This window comes from Elgaria multicarinata, chromosome 2, assembly GCF_023053635.1.
Source record: "Elgaria multicarinata webbii isolate HBS135686 ecotype San Diego chromosome 2, rElgMul1.1.pri, whole genome shotgun sequence".
Taxonomy (NCBI): domain Eukaryota; kingdom Metazoa; phylum Chordata; class Lepidosauria; order Squamata; family Anguidae; genus Elgaria; species Elgaria multicarinata.
The window spans coordinates 83,435,188-83,450,245 of record NC_086172.1 but is presented as its reverse complement, the minus strand read 5'-3'; the positions used below and the strand labels follow the sequence as shown (position 1 = coordinate 83,450,245).

At 41.3% G+C, this 15,058-nt stretch overlaps 1 protein-coding gene across 1 annotated transcript; it reads right to left on the bottom strand.

The window, feature by feature from the left end:
• Nucleotides 1–2,749: 2,749 nt before the first annotated feature.
• Nucleotides 2,750–14,719, bottom strand: PSMD13 (proteasome 26S subunit, non-ATPase 13). Its single transcript, XM_063117032.1, has 13 exons — nucleotides 14,542–14,719; nucleotides 12,286–12,364; nucleotides 10,700–10,734; nucleotides 10,542–10,597; nucleotides 9,653–9,696; nucleotides 9,336–9,422; nucleotides 7,638–7,809; nucleotides 6,704–6,783; nucleotides 6,492–6,617; nucleotides 5,682–5,744; nucleotides 4,949–5,029; nucleotides 4,513–4,629; nucleotides 2,750–3,585 (listed from the first exon to the last, which is right to left on the bottom strand). The coding sequence occupies exons 1-13, from the start codon at nucleotides 14,634–14,636 to the stop codon at nucleotides 3,490–3,492; spliced, it is 1,131 nt and encodes a 376-aa protein (XP_062973102.1). The 5' UTR covers nucleotides 14,637–14,719; the 3' UTR covers nucleotides 2,750–3,489.
• Nucleotides 14,720–15,058: the final 339 nt, after the last annotated feature.

The following is a 15,058-nucleotide window of genomic DNA, read 5'->3' as shown; positions in this document are numbered from 1 at the left end:
TAACCCAAGAGGGTTGTTGCCTGCTTAAGTTGTAGTTCAGAAATGTGACACAAATAGCTCTTAATCAAGAGTGCCTGCTGACCCAACTAAATCAAACCCACCATATTTGTGCAAAAAAGCTGAAGAGGAATGCAATTCTCTACATCTGGAACTATTTTTTAAAATAGTGTTGTTCCTGTAAACTGTCCTGTAAATTATGGATTGAAAGATAGCATAGAAATTATTTCAAATAAATAAATAATCCGGCAACATTCACAAATAGAGCCACTAGCACATATAAAAGTGTAAGTAGCTAGTCAGATCTGTGCATATGCTGTACTACAAATGGTAACATCTGTGTCAAGAAAAATTGGAAAGAAATCTTCAGCTGGTATATGGGAGTGGCTAAGCGACTAAGCTGTGAATTAGATAGCTTCCAGTTCAAATGTTGCTTCTATCACAAATTCACTAGCTTACCCTAGGCAAGACACCCATGCTCACATAGAATCATAGAATAGTAGAGTTGGAAGGGGCCTATAAGGCCATCGAGTCCAACCCCCTGCTCAATGCAATATGGAAGCAATACTGACTTACCTTACAGGGTATTGCCCACACCTTTCATCTTTGCAGCCTCAAGGACTAGAAAGTTGCCTTTTAAAGAAAACAAGGTATCACATTGCTTAGTTCTATTTTTTTTAAAAAAATCTAAAACTGCACGGCCAGAGAATCATAGGATATCCTCAACCTGGGCTATAATGAAATCTGTACACCAAATTTCTTTACCTTGGTAACAGCTGCTGCAAAACAAGCTGCATTTAAAATCTCATTGAGGAAATGGGGCAGGTGAAGTGTCCTAGATAAGGTTGCAGCTGGAGCATCCCTCCAGCTGCCACTTCGGTTGGGGTGGCTTCACTGGGGAAAGTGTACAAGCAGCAGGGCTGGGGCCCTAGACAGCAGCGACACAGCTACCAACCTGACTTCAGCTGGTTCGTGGAGAGCCAGGTAAAGGTCATTCAGCCCACCCATGTTCCCCACCACATTTAAATGAATGGAACTAGAGAAGAAGCAAGCTCTATTGGAATAGGGGTGGGTGTTGTTGTTGTTTTTAAAAAGCTGAGAATAAAACAGTAATTGTTAATTTCTAGAACGAGATGTTGGGAACACAACTCTCTCACTTTGAAGCCCTTCTGCCATTCCCTGGTGTGTGTAGATTTTTCAAATAAGTTCAGTTCTGAGGGAAAATGCACACTGCACAGTCATGATGAGCCCTGACACAAATTAAACCCCACCATTTTTATTCTTCTCCCAGCTCATTTAGAAAATCTAAAATCTAAATCTAGGTAACCTAGAGATTGCACAACAGAAAGAACAGAATACAATTAGCTGTCTTTTCAATTTAGCACTGCCTTCACAAGTCACTCAGGCTGCAATCCTACACACAGTTATCTGGAAGCAAGCCCCATAAACACAGTGAGATTTACTTCCAATTAAACTTGTATTGGGTTGTACTGTCAGTCCTCCAGAATGCATGTTTTTCAACACAATCTCAATGTGACAGCTTTTAACTGAAATTCATGGCTGCAAACAGCAAGGAACATGTGACTCTGGACTTCTCACAAAGACAGCAAGCCTCCATCTGGGCTGCACCATTCCAGATTGCAGGTGGGGTACGCAATGATATGCTACACATGATTTGCTAGAATTCACAGAAATGGGATGCAGTCATACAAGAGTGAGAAATTCACCGCATCCAAATCACAGGCAGCCAACACAACCTATGAGAGTTATTGAGTGAAGTGGTCTTCAGCCTCTCATCTTTCATTACTCTCAGTTAACCATCATGGAGCAAGGCTGTGACGCTGCTGTCAGAAGGCTGCTTGAAACATCAGCCTCCTACATACAGAAGGCAGCAGCTGACTAACAGACTTTCAGGCTTGATTGTTCAACTACCCTGTGACTTGCATTTCCTCAGCCTCTTCCCTCTTGCAAAATTAGCAGATGACAAATAGTTATGGTAAATTCCAGTTGTTGATTTTGTTACTTGAAGCAAGCTATTCAATTCTTTATAATTGCTTATAGTGTGTTTAAAAGAGCAATTGTTCTGTACCATCAGAACAGTCCATATAATGCTGATTTAGAGAAAAATCTCTGGTGGTGTAAACTCTACACCACAGTAATTATCCCACCACCACACACATACCAGCCCCCCCACCCCCCAATCCCATACACTGAATGGGAATCTGGATAGAAGCACAGCTTTAGTTAACTAGCCAACACATGTGCAAGTCAAAAGTCATCCTGACAAAGGACCCGTCCAGCATGGGTGAACATCCCGGCTGTGGCTGAATGCTAGAGAAGGTGAGCATATTTGATGATAAAGCCTTACCAGATAAGCCCAGGTCTTTAGATATCTATCCCAGCTAAAGAAAATAAAACTTAATAGTCACTGTATCCTGCTTTTTTCAATAGAATTTTAGCATTTAGAAGATACGTTTTAAATATACATATTTCAAAATAGCACTACATAACCCCTTCCTTTATCAAGTCAAGACTCATCACGTTATTGCTGGAAAGAGACCGGCAGGAGCACCGAGAACAGAATCATGTCTTCCATAGACACAATCAGCAATAATTACTTTAACTCAATTTATCTCTGAAGGGCTGAAGGGTACAAATACTACTTTGACACTTAGTTTAGGACTTCTTAAATAGGACTGCTGCTCAATCCAAGACGCGGCGTAAAAGCACACCAACAGAACTGCACAAGAGGGAAGGCAGAGAAGTTTATTCCAGCAGTTATTTTACTGCATCACACTTCAGGATAAAATGTTCATAAAAGACAAGAGCAAACCCAAGGAGAATATAAAAACAAATCCACTAAATTTATGATTTTATTCCTGGAAAACTCATTGATGGGATTGAGCAGCTTCCTCTACTGCAAAATAGTGGAGGCTAGGGGAAAGAGGTGTGTGTTCTCGGTTATGCTGCCTTTGGCCTGGCAAGGAGACAGGTTCCAGGGAGGAGGTCATGCTCTCCCCATCCCCCACGTCCATCAGAAATGCCTGACAACGGTTGATGGTGTCCCTTCCTTCTTACACACCAAGTGCAAAATGGAAGTTCTGCTGCCATCCCACTGTTGAGCTAGTGACCTCCACTGCTTTAGCACATAGGCCCCTAGCATCCTCCGTTGCAACAGCCTCACACCAAGACTGATTATAATCCACCATTATGAAGTCCTTATCCCCACCCACCCCTTTGGTGTCAGCAGGATGGGAGCTCCCATGGACAGCGCTAATCAAATGCTAGCGCGTAGGAGGGAATTCCCGACTCCAAGCACCAAAGGGTTATACAGCAAAGGCCACTTAGTCCTCTGTACAAGCATCAGAAAAGTAGTTCGTCCCTTCCTCCCCTAGCCCCCCTTTTAATAGAATTCAGTACAGAGTCAGTGGTCAGGGCACTGCCAGTTTTCAGCAACAGTACAAGATATTCCCTCAGCCAGTGCAAGGTCCTCTATGTTAGGATATCGTGAGCTTGGTGCTCCACCAACATTTCCATGCTCTTCACATCTGTGCACCAGAACTCCAGGCGGTCTTTCATGCCCTTTATCTAGGAAACAAATCCAAAAGCACTTTAGAAATTGGGACACAGGAAATGGAGAAAACACAAGATAAGGAAAAATGGTATGAGACAAAATTGAAACTCTTTTTCAAAATATATTCTACAACAGCCAATACTAACATAATCTTAAACCCCAGATCTAGCTTGTTGGAGGGCATTAGGATAAAGTGGAGGCACCCCTTTGCCCCGTGGTGGTGAGCTCTGCCATTGCAGAGGGGACCCCACCAAGAACTCTGTGTGCATAAAGCTACCACAAGAATATCCCCCCCAGGCAGCAGTAGATAGTGTAGGCCCCAGTAATGGGGCATTGTGGGGGTGAGGCACAGATGAATTTGGGTCTACTGGATCCAAAGCTCCACCAATCCTCCAACCTGTCCCAGCATAGAGGGAGGGACAGGACTAGTGGTAGGGAAAGGTTTGGTGTTTTGTTTTTAAACACACTGCCAGGAAAAAAAGAAAAGAAAAACCCAGCATCATCCGAACCTTCTGCCTTGGCTGGTACAAGCCAGTAAGGCTTGGGGTGAGATGGAAGATTCAGCACTTCACTCCCCTGACTCCACTTTGGACAGCACTGTAAGCTTCTCTTTTAAAGACGTTAAAATAAAATTAGTCTCCCAATGATGTCTGCTGTTTCCACTTGTCTTGGTAGCAAGGTATTTTTTTTATAGATTCAAAGATGCCAGAATCAAATGGAATGAAAATGATCATTCCACCTGCTCATTAATTAAATGAGCTTATAAAGTCTTCTGTTTTAAAGTCAAGGTGTACACATAAACAGTGTGATGTTTAAATAAATCAAAGCCTTTATCAAAGAACAGTCCCATCTACTTTCCACCCTACCGAACTGTCTTTTCCACAACCTTCCATGACGTGCAGAAAAAAAGGGTGTTGCACTGAGATTTCGGCAGTGATTACCTGTTGTAAATCCAGCACCCGTGGTTGGACCCATGTCATGTGAACCCTTTTATCCACTTCATCAATACTGCCCTTCACCAAACCCACTGAAAGTGCTTTCATCACTAGTAGCTCCACCTGCAGGAAAAGAAAACGAAGAGTCTTTATAAGTTTCAGACGAAACATCCAGTTGTTTCCAGGAAAGTCACTTTGCAGCTTACTGGTCTGAGCACTTGCTAAAATTCAAAATGAAGCAGTTCATAAATACAGAAAAGGCGGTGTCTGTAAAAACCTGCCTGGAAATGTAACTAAGCCAAATTTAATACAAGTTATTCAAAATGAAAATATCATGTAAAATTGGAAGCCCACCCCCACAGATTTTAATCAGTGAATTAATATACTAAACACAGCCTAGAACTTTTGGTTCCCTCATGTATTAGCTCCAAAAGCAACTCACCTCATTGACAGTGACTTTAGCACTTTTAGCAATCTCCTCAAAAGTGAGTTGCCTGTGGTTAGCTGGTCGAGTGAAGGTCATCTGCAGTCAAGAAAAACTAGAGTTAAAGCTAACCTAGGCTTCTCCAGGGCAATTGTCTGCAATTATATCATTAACAGATTGCCATCCCAAAGGAGAAACCTTTCCAAAACACTCCACCATGATTTCCTTTGCATTACAGTGGCTTAAAGAGGCTTTGGACAAGACAAATGTTCAAATTTAAGATTCACTTACAGAAGGGAAACTCACTACTTCTATAAAACAGAAACTGCAACAAGGAGAGTCAGATTAAACAGGGCCACGTATATGGCAGGATAACAAGCACCGCTGGGCTATTAAGTGGCATTGTGAACACAGATGTAGGCTCTCAAATTTGGACTACCTCTTTATGGAACACAGGGAATATGACCATTTCTTTTGCTGCACAACCTAAGGGACCTGCTGTTTCACCAGGGTAATGGACAGATGTGTCTATTAATTCTTGGCACTACTAAGAGTCCTAGAAATTGACTATCTTACTGGATAATTAATTGGATAGTCACATCCTGCCACCATGTATTTGAGAAATGATCTACTAAAAGACTTGAATGAAAATGCACGACCAAAGTTCACAATTCATAGAAATACATTGGGTCAAAAGGATTCCATATGACACATGTGGGGAGCAGCAGTGCTAACTTGGCTTTGGACTCACCTCCATGAGGCACAGCAGCTGGATCTTCTGTAGGAGAAGCGATTCATTTGCAGCCAGATCTGGCTGTAAAACAGGACAGTTCAGAATATCAGCTTTCCAAAATGTTATTCTGGATTTTCTTTAATTTAAAAAATGCCCTCTCACAGAAAAAAACAACAACACTGATCAGGTGTCTTTCTTTTGGGCCATGAACGCACTGCAAACAATTCAATAGAGATGTTTTAATTTCCAATGCAACCATTCAGGCTGACTGAATCAACATCTCATCTGTGGAATGAATGTCAAGATTTTCACAGGTGAACAGCTTTCACAAATGGAAACTATTAGTAACTATCCTACTCCACCGGAGTTATTTAGATAATGCCTCACTATAACTGCACTGTCCTATATTGAAATTAGGACAGGCCTTGCAAGTTGTGACCCTCTAAGCAGAACACAGGTGACCAGCTATGTACTGTCACCTGCCGAGTGCTTGGCAATCCCTCCAACTTTATAGTCCCAAGCAGGCAGCAAAAACAGGAGGTTTGAAACCTTAGTGGGTTGTGTTTGGCTTAGAAGAGCACAAGTTGTGCAGGCCTGTCTCTCCGTAACAGAAGAATCTAACTGTCTTCATTCAACCTGTTGTAAGAGCTCTTCAGTCTCTTTGAATTTGTACTTATTTAATAATTATACTGGATCGGTGCAAAAATTCAAATATGTTATATATACACACACACACATATATGTGTGTCAAAAGATGTCAAGAGACAGTCTTCTAGAGCTATTTGAAATACTCGCTCAGTACACTATCAAATCACACCAGGTACCCACCTGCTGGCCCCATGCTGATTTGAAAGCCTGGAATTTTTCCACATTACCACTGTTGAAGGCATAAAGTGTGTCGATCAACCATTGTCTGTCAGTGTCCCTCACAGACTCCAGTACTGGGTGCATAAGCTGAGAATGGAAATAAGACATGGCATTGAGATATAGCAGCCAGCTTCCTCTTTTCCCAACATTTTAACTAATAAAATTCTACTTACCAGTTCCCCAAAATTATAGACTCCTTCACCCAGGAGTCCTGCCAAGCCTAAAGTAAAGGCTCTTTCCTGTTGGTCTGACACTAAAAAGAAGAAAGTGGTTCAAGTGACAGTCCTAGAATCATCTCCCAATTTCCCAACCCCATAATGGCTGAGACACCATTGAGTGGCATCTGTATCATTTTGAATCAGAAACTGGAACATCTGACATTTTCTATTATTAATGTAGCATTCATTATACTACACTCCCTATGTTACCAAAAAAAAAAAAAAAAAAGCAAGCTGTGAGCATTCTACACACAAAAATGCCAAATTCCTCTACTTGGATTTTTTTTTAAAAAAATGCACACTTTTACATTTATTCCAATTTAATGATTCAGATTTTCAACTGGTTTGGGATACTTTGTCAACAGAGTAAGAGAGGAGAGGAAAAGGGATGTGAATTGGGGATTGATGGCCAGCTGCATGAACAAACAGATAACTGTAGTCATTAAGAGACAAAAAGAGATGTAAACGGATTCAATATCACATCCCATAAATAGAAGTCTTACCCAAAATTGCCTCAGCTTTAGGCTTCGGAGATAGCCTTCAGGAGAGGACTTAAGGGTGCAATCTTATGTGTGTTTAGACTTAAAAAAAGGCCTACAATTCCCAGCATGCCCATGCTGGCTGCAGCATGCTGGGAGTTGTAAGCCTTTTTTTCTGTCTAAATATGCATAGGATTGCAACCTAATATACTCAGCCCTGCCTCTATAAAATTTTACACCATAAACAATCTTTCACTAATAGCAAGCTAAATCTTTCCTTCTTCTAGGCCTACTTTTCCGGCACCTAGTTCCAGCAACTATCTTGACAGGGGTCTATCCTCATATAACACAAATCTCCATAAGCGCAATAGTTGCAATATGTTCAACATGGAAAGAAAAGAGAGCACTACCTGGCAGATCTTTAACATCTATACAGCCCAGGAACCTTAGTGCATCCTTATAATAAGAGGCATGATTCCCAATTGTCTGGTAATACTTGCTGGAGAGATCATAGAATCGGCTGTGAACAGATGTCACACCAGGAAGATTATTCAGCATTTCCTCTACCTCCTCAATGGTCTCCTAAAGAAAACAGAGGAGATATCAGCTCTAAATCACCACAGATATTTTATACATATCTGCTTTATTATCATTATTGTCATGGTGTCTTAAAAGTATAAGCATGTTCTAGAACCTGGTTGAGCTTTTATATTGTATTTTATATTATGGTTTTATACTGTTGTTTTATACTTTGAATGGTTTTAATTTTTGTGAACCGCCCAGAGAGCTCCGGCTATTGGGCGGTAAAGAAATGTAATAAATAAATAAATAAATAAATAAATAAATAAACCTTGTCCAACAGCAAGGAAACAGTTAACTGCAATATTTATAATAAAGCAGAAGAACCCCCTATTCCAAAGAGTGGTGCAAATCAGATTAAGTGATTTGTACCAGGTCCGGGCCCGATTCAAAGTGAATTAACATTCAAAACTGTAAATGGCTTGGGGGCAGGTTATCTGAAGGAACACCTCCTCCCATATGTACCTGCCCAGACCCTAAGGTCATCCTCAGGGGTCCTTCTCTGTAAGCCACTGCCAAAGGAAGTGAGGCAGGTGGCTACCAGGAGGGCCTTCTCTGCTGTGGCACCGACTGTGAAATGAGCTCCCTAAAGAGGTTTGTCTGGCACCTGCACTATACTCTTTTAGATGCCAGGCGAAGATCTTTTTTATTTTCTCAGCATTTTAACAGTCTATCAAACTAATTTTAACTTTGCTGTTTTGAATTTGTATTTTAAATCGGTATTAATTTCTGCAGTGGCTCAAGAAATAAGCACATGAGTATTTAGATTCAGAGTGCTTTAAGTAGGTAACTTTGGGTAGTATCCAGTGGGGGACTTCTGCTGGCACCCAAGGGCCACCAATGGCGGCAAACTCTTGTCCCCTACTGCGACCAGGTCCAATATCGCACTTCTGGGGGTAATTGCCAAAATGAGCAGAAATGCTTGTTTCTGAAAGGGGCGTGTCTGGCCCCTTCCAGAAATGAGCATTTCCGCTCCTTTCCACTGAGTGGATTACGATTATGAAAAAGGAAACAGCTTCCTGACTAATCAAACACTATGAACTCCCATCTACCTATTCTTTGCTTGTGGTAAATTCTTTATCATTATTCATTTATACAAAGAATGAATACCATGTAAGCTGTTCATTCAAAACAAAAGCGAACAGTTTTAAATGGGCTTTAGGTTATGAAACTGAATTATACCAACAAGAGGATTCAAGTAAATAGCAAAAGCTGTGATCTCCAGCCATCTGTAGGGAACTGAACACACCACATGCCATAAGCACAAGCATTTTTATTGCACATTCAGTAACATGCACTTGTCAGAAAAGCGAATACTCTTCTAAAGTGTGGCATTCCTAGAAACATGCAAAGCTGAACACAAAAATCAAATGGATTTTAGTCTTTTCACCAAATTCAACACTAATACACACATGCACTAGAAAACAGAGATACTAAGAGCTGCACAAAAAAAGTCAGAAACCATCTAATACAACATAGGCAGACAAGGCTGCATTAATATTGACACACAATTATTAATATTGTCTCACCTTTGTGACTTGTAGGTCACCAATGTTTAATTTCAGAGCACCAATGGCTGTTTTACATAGAATCACAGCTTCATCACTGCTTTTCACCTGCAACCACAATACAAATTACACAGAATAAAACAGCTATTTTTTCAGCTAGGCATGCAACTAGTGCCTGTCAAATAGAGCACAAGCAGTGTCAGTTTAATTTAGTCCCAGGTTTGACTTTATTCCTATCCTGGGTCATTCCCTTCTTGAGAATGAAAAATAGATTTTTGGCTGATTTAGTAGATGAGTTAAATACAGTTTTACCTGAAAGGGTCAGATAACAAACTTACTTTTTCTCGGGTCTTTTCCAGAAAAGTAAGGGCTACATTAGGATCTAAAAGGGTGTAAACAAGAAATCACATTAAGATACACATAATCTCTTGCTGTACACTATTTTAAAAAGTCTCTGAACTGAGGTCTTGTTTAGATGGTATTTTCCTTTTGAGATTATCCCTGGGGATTGGTCAAAAGCAGGGGGCCTCAAGCACATTCTCTCTTTCTATTCTGAAGAAGAGTGAAAAATCAAGTGTTTGCCCAGATCTCTGATCTCAAGGACGTTGTTGTTTAATGTCCCAAAGACAACGGAGAACTCATGTACAAATAAACATTACATTTGCTGTTTGATCTTTCCATTTCTCTCCACATCGAGGAGAGTGATTGTGCAAGCTCACTCGAATCACTCCACTCCAATTTAGACTCCACACTGATAGATTCTGATGAAGTAATTGAAGCAACTGCTAGTACAAATTTTGAGGGATGAGTTTCATTTCATTTGTCCTGAGGATGCAGAAAGGAGTGAAGCCAACCACGTGTTCTTTAAACCCCAGACCATCTTGGCAAGTAAGACCTGCCAGAGGAGGGCTGGCCCATAGGGAAAGGGTGTCTGTAAATGTTTCTTTGAAAGCGGATTATGTTCCACCCCTTCTAAAATGAAGCAGATATAAAACCTTTGCTTCTTTTTGAAGAAGCTTGGATCCCACCACCTTAGACAACTACCAGCCAGTTTCCAATCTTTTTAAAGATTTCAGAAAAAGTGGTGGCAGTGTAACTCCAGCCTTTCTTGGATGAAGTTGATTATTTGGATATGTTCCAAAGGCCTTATTGTTGTTGGCCACAGGGAAACATCTTTAATCAATTCACCCTGGAAAAGATAACAATGAGGAAAATAAGGTAGTTTACCTGTCATCTGCCGCACTACATGAAGAATGATTTCTACAAGGGACAAAGGGTTCACCCTGAAATAAAGAGGAGAGAATATGAATAGCTGAAGCTATAAAACAAAATAATTTTAAAATATAAGGCTTTTTTTTAATGTTTAGGTATTTTAAAAGTTTTACCTGTGTTCAAACTCACTGATAAAGTTCTCATATAGCTGTGAATCAAAGAAAAAGCAGCTAACTTTAGCAAGAGACATTTTGATTAATGAAAGTTTACACTACTACTATATAGGGCCCCTACCTACAGATGAAGAATTCTTAACCAGCATACATAATATAGTGAACTCAACAATGCAGGAGATACAGTACCAATAGAACTGATTTGATGAACTACAACATAATAAATGTCTTCAACTTTTTAATCATATCAATTACCAAAATCTATAGATGACAAAAAACAACTTGTAGTGCTACTTATGTTTAGTGTGTGTATGCAAGTTCCCTATAATCAATAAGCCCCCAGTCACAGAAAAAGAGCTCAAACAATTGAATATTGTCAATGATAATAAATTCTTCTAAAACTTGAGACATGCAATTGCTCTTAAAAGAAATGATACTGGTGAAATGTGTGGCCAGTCATAGTTGTAAGGTATTTTAGGAAATGTGTATCTGTCAGTAGCTCTAACCCCACCTTTTAAGACAGTCCAGCTAAAAACACAACAGAGTTTGTCTTCAGAACCAAATATTTACTTTTTGTTCTTCATACCCATTTCGTGATCCAAAAATGTAATTGTATTTTTTCAAAGGAATTATTAAAAAGCTGAATAACCAACAAAGTTCAAGTCTGAATATATTCTTTGTAGACTTGAACTGACATAAGCCTCTGCTGGATCAATGAGCCTTTCGTCGGCAATAGGGACACAACCCAGAGTTGGAGGGTGCCCTGTAGGGAGCCATCTAGCCCAAACCATTGCTTGATGCAAGAAATCCAGGGTTACAGCATCCCCACCAGATAGCTGTCCAACCTTTGATTGAAGTCCTTGGAAGACCTACCCAAGGCAACTGTCTATTTCCTGTAACCTAAGCCCATTAGATCTTGTCCTGTCCTCTGAGGCAGACAGGAACAAGTCTTTGCCCTCTTCTATGGGACAGACCTTCAAGCATTTGAAGAATGCTGTCAAGTCACCACTCAGTCTTCTATTCTCCAAGCTAAACATATTCCAGTTCCTTAAATTTTTCTTCATAAGAGCTGCTTTCTATAAAACTGACCATATTTGCTGTAGTCCTCTAAATCCATTCTTCCTTCTTCATAGCTCCACTTCAAAACATAGACTATAATCTAGCAGTTTACCTTGTTGCAATGACATTACATGCCATTTTACATCAATGCTGGTACTAGCATTATATCTACGAAGTACAACCCCTAACCTCTAAATTAAGAATAGAACTGTGGATCTTGGTGTAACTTACAGAAATGAACAGAACTTACATTCAAGTAAATACATTAGAACATAAAGTCCTGAGAAGTTATGCATTAGGTAGTTGCCATCTAAGATGCCTTATCACAAGCAATGTTTGTATCACAAAACACTAGGAATGTACATTTATTTCTTCTTCTCCAGTACTGAGAAAGCTGATTGACTTGGTATTTTTTTGAAGATTGGTTTTTACTTACGACAATTTCAAGAATTTCAGCAAATAAGAATGTTCAAAACACATCATAAGAAGAAGTGCTATGCCATTTGATAAAACTGATGTAATTTTACCTTGATGAGTCCATCTCCTTGGGCAAAACACGGGTCCTGCACAAAGTCCAGAACCTGAAGAGTCAGCTGGTGCCAGAGCCTGTAAAACACAGACAATGAAATGGCAAGTGTTAGTATTGACAAAGGTACAGATGAGAAAATCCAGTTTAAGAATTCTAACGGTCTATAATAATTCAAATCCTGTATGTGTCAAAGAATCAATACATGTATTTGAGAATTAGTCTAAATATAAATTGAGCAGTTTAAAGCTTAACAACACAAACCTACCACCAGAACACAGCACTTAAAAAGGGGGGGGGACATGACAATGACAAATTAGTTTCAGAAATACTTAAGTGTAATGAGATCATTTAAAGACATTTCAGGTGGCAGAGCTGGGAAAGATCTTTAACAGAGGCCTGAAAGGGCTGCTGCCCTGGATCACACCAAGGGTCATCTAGTCCAGCACTCAGTTCACACAGTGGCCAAGCAGCTGTTGACCAGGGTCCAACATGGTGCAACAGCCCCCTCTCAACCATGTTTCCCAGCCACTGGTGCACACAGGCTTACTGCCTCAGATACTGGAGGTAGCACATAACCATCAGGTCTAGTAACCATTAATAACCTTCTCCTGCAGGAATTTATCCAACCCCCTTTTAAAGCCATTCAAATTACTGGCCATCACTACATCTTGTGGTAGTGAATTCCATAGTTTAACTATGCACTGTGTGATTTCATTTTATTTGTCCTGAATCTCCCACCAATCAGCTTAATGGGATGACCCTGGCTTCCAGTATTTTGAGAGGAGGAGAAAAATGTCTCCCTGTCCACATTCTCCACACTATGCATAATTTTGTACACCCCTATCATGTCTCCCCTTAGCCTCCTTTTTACAAGCTAAACAATCCCAGCTGTTGTAACCTTCCCTCATGGGGAGATGCTCCAGTCCCTTAATCATTTTAGTTGCCCTTTTCTGCATGTTTTCCAGCTCTATAATATCCTTTTTTAGGGGTGGTGACCAGACCAGTACACAGTATTCTAAGTGTGGTCACACCATAGATTGGTATAAAGGCAATATGATACTGGCAGTTTTATTCCCAATTCCTTTTCTTATAATGCCTAACATGGAGTTTGCCTTCTTTACAGCTGCCAAACACTAGGTTGGCATTTTCATCTAGCTGTCCACCACAACCCCAAGATCTCTTTCTTGGTCAGTCACCGCCAGCTCAGATCCCACAGGTTATACTTGAAGTTGGGCAAATGGTGTGACACATTATAGGACTGCTTCATATGTTCATTAATGCACCTCACAGTGCTGCACAATACTGCCCTTGAAGGCAGCCAATACCTCTCAGTTTTTAGTGTCCAAGGAAATAGCAACTCCCCCCACATCTTAAACCAGAGTCACTTTTAAAGCATTACCACATACCAATGTCCCACTCCTAGCTTAACATTTTGATCCAAGCTAAAAACAAGGCTATTTTATTGTTACTATGACAAAGAAATAATCTAATAACTGTCTGTTTGGAATGCGTCCCAAAGCTATTGAAGAACGCAGGTTTCTATTTTGGTATAAGCATTCCAAGTATCTGTTTGCAGGGTGATGGTGAAGGCTTAAACACTTCAGACAACATAAGTTAGTTTAACCATATGCATAATTGTATAAAGGGAAAAAGGGAGAAACAAAGTAGTCAATACTCAAATCCATGCATTCACCCAAATGAACATGTTCATAACAGAAGAAACTCTTGTAAAGCACAAACTAAGTGCAGAGCTTCACAAGAGACTCTCGGGTGCTTCAAAGCCTGTGGTGACCACAGCTAAAGCCAAGGCAAATACACTTTTGTTTGGGGAGATAGGCTATATATTAAGGCCACCTACACATTTCCAGACTGAAGCACATTACACCAGTTTGTTTTGTTATAGGGACGTTTCCTTATAATAGCATAAGATTTGCCAGGTCTGTAGAAATGAGGGAGCAAGACTAGTTTTCAGTGGGGAACGGGAAAAGAAAGAGAGGCAGAAGCCAAAGGCTATCTACACTTTGTGGATAAATAGACTGTTATGAGGAATTGGGGGGGGGCTGTCTTCAACTGCAGGACATCCTACTGCGCCCCTTTCCTTATACATTTCCTGAATGAGACATCCAGTCGCCCAGGGAAAACGCAAAGCACAGCTCGGCAACTACCACAGGCTTCTCCCCGACCATCCCCAACACGCACTGACCGCTCCGCTCCCCCCACCCCCGCCGCTTGCCAACCCTCCACATTCACTCACTTTTTGTTGTAGAGTTCTTCCAGGCGATGCCACACGGCGGCCTGGCCGGGCCCCGAGTTTTGGCTCTGCTGTAGGAAGCCCGGTACGTCCTTCATGGCAGGGCCGGGTGAGGGGGCAGCAGGAACGAACGCGCGGTTACTCGAAAGAGCAGCAGAAGCAGGAGGCCGGGCCGCCCTGCCGCCGGAAATGCACACTCACTTCCGGTACCTTCGGCGCGGGGCATGCCGGGTACCGTATGGCCCCGCATAGCGCAGCATCACTTCAGAATTCCGCCCCCGCGGGAGGAGGGGGCAAGAAATCCGAGGAGGAGACTCGCTGGTCACCATGGAAACAGTGGCCTAGGCCTCTCCGAAAGGCCTGAACTTTGCATCCGAGCCGTGAGCGCTTGAAAACTCCGTGCTTCTCTCGGGCGCCCCCTGCCGTCTGTAGACGCCGCTTGCCATAGTGGCCTAGCTGCCACCGAACACCACCGAACGGGGGGCGGGCCTACATTGCGAACGTCTCGTGTCATTCACCG

Coding starts and splice junctions, on each gene's coding strand:
- PSMD13 (XM_063117032.1), bottom strand. CDS start 14,636: ATGAAGGACGTACCGGGCTTCCTACAGCAGAGCCAAAACTCGGGGCCC. Junction 10,735..12,285: donor AAGGAGATGGACTCATCAAG/GTAAAATTACAT, acceptor TTTGATTCACAG/CTATATGAGAACTTTATCAG. Junction 5,030..5,681: donor AGCTGCTGTGCCTCATGGAG/GTGAGTCCAAAG, acceptor TCTTGACTGCAG/ATGACCTTCACTCGACCAGC.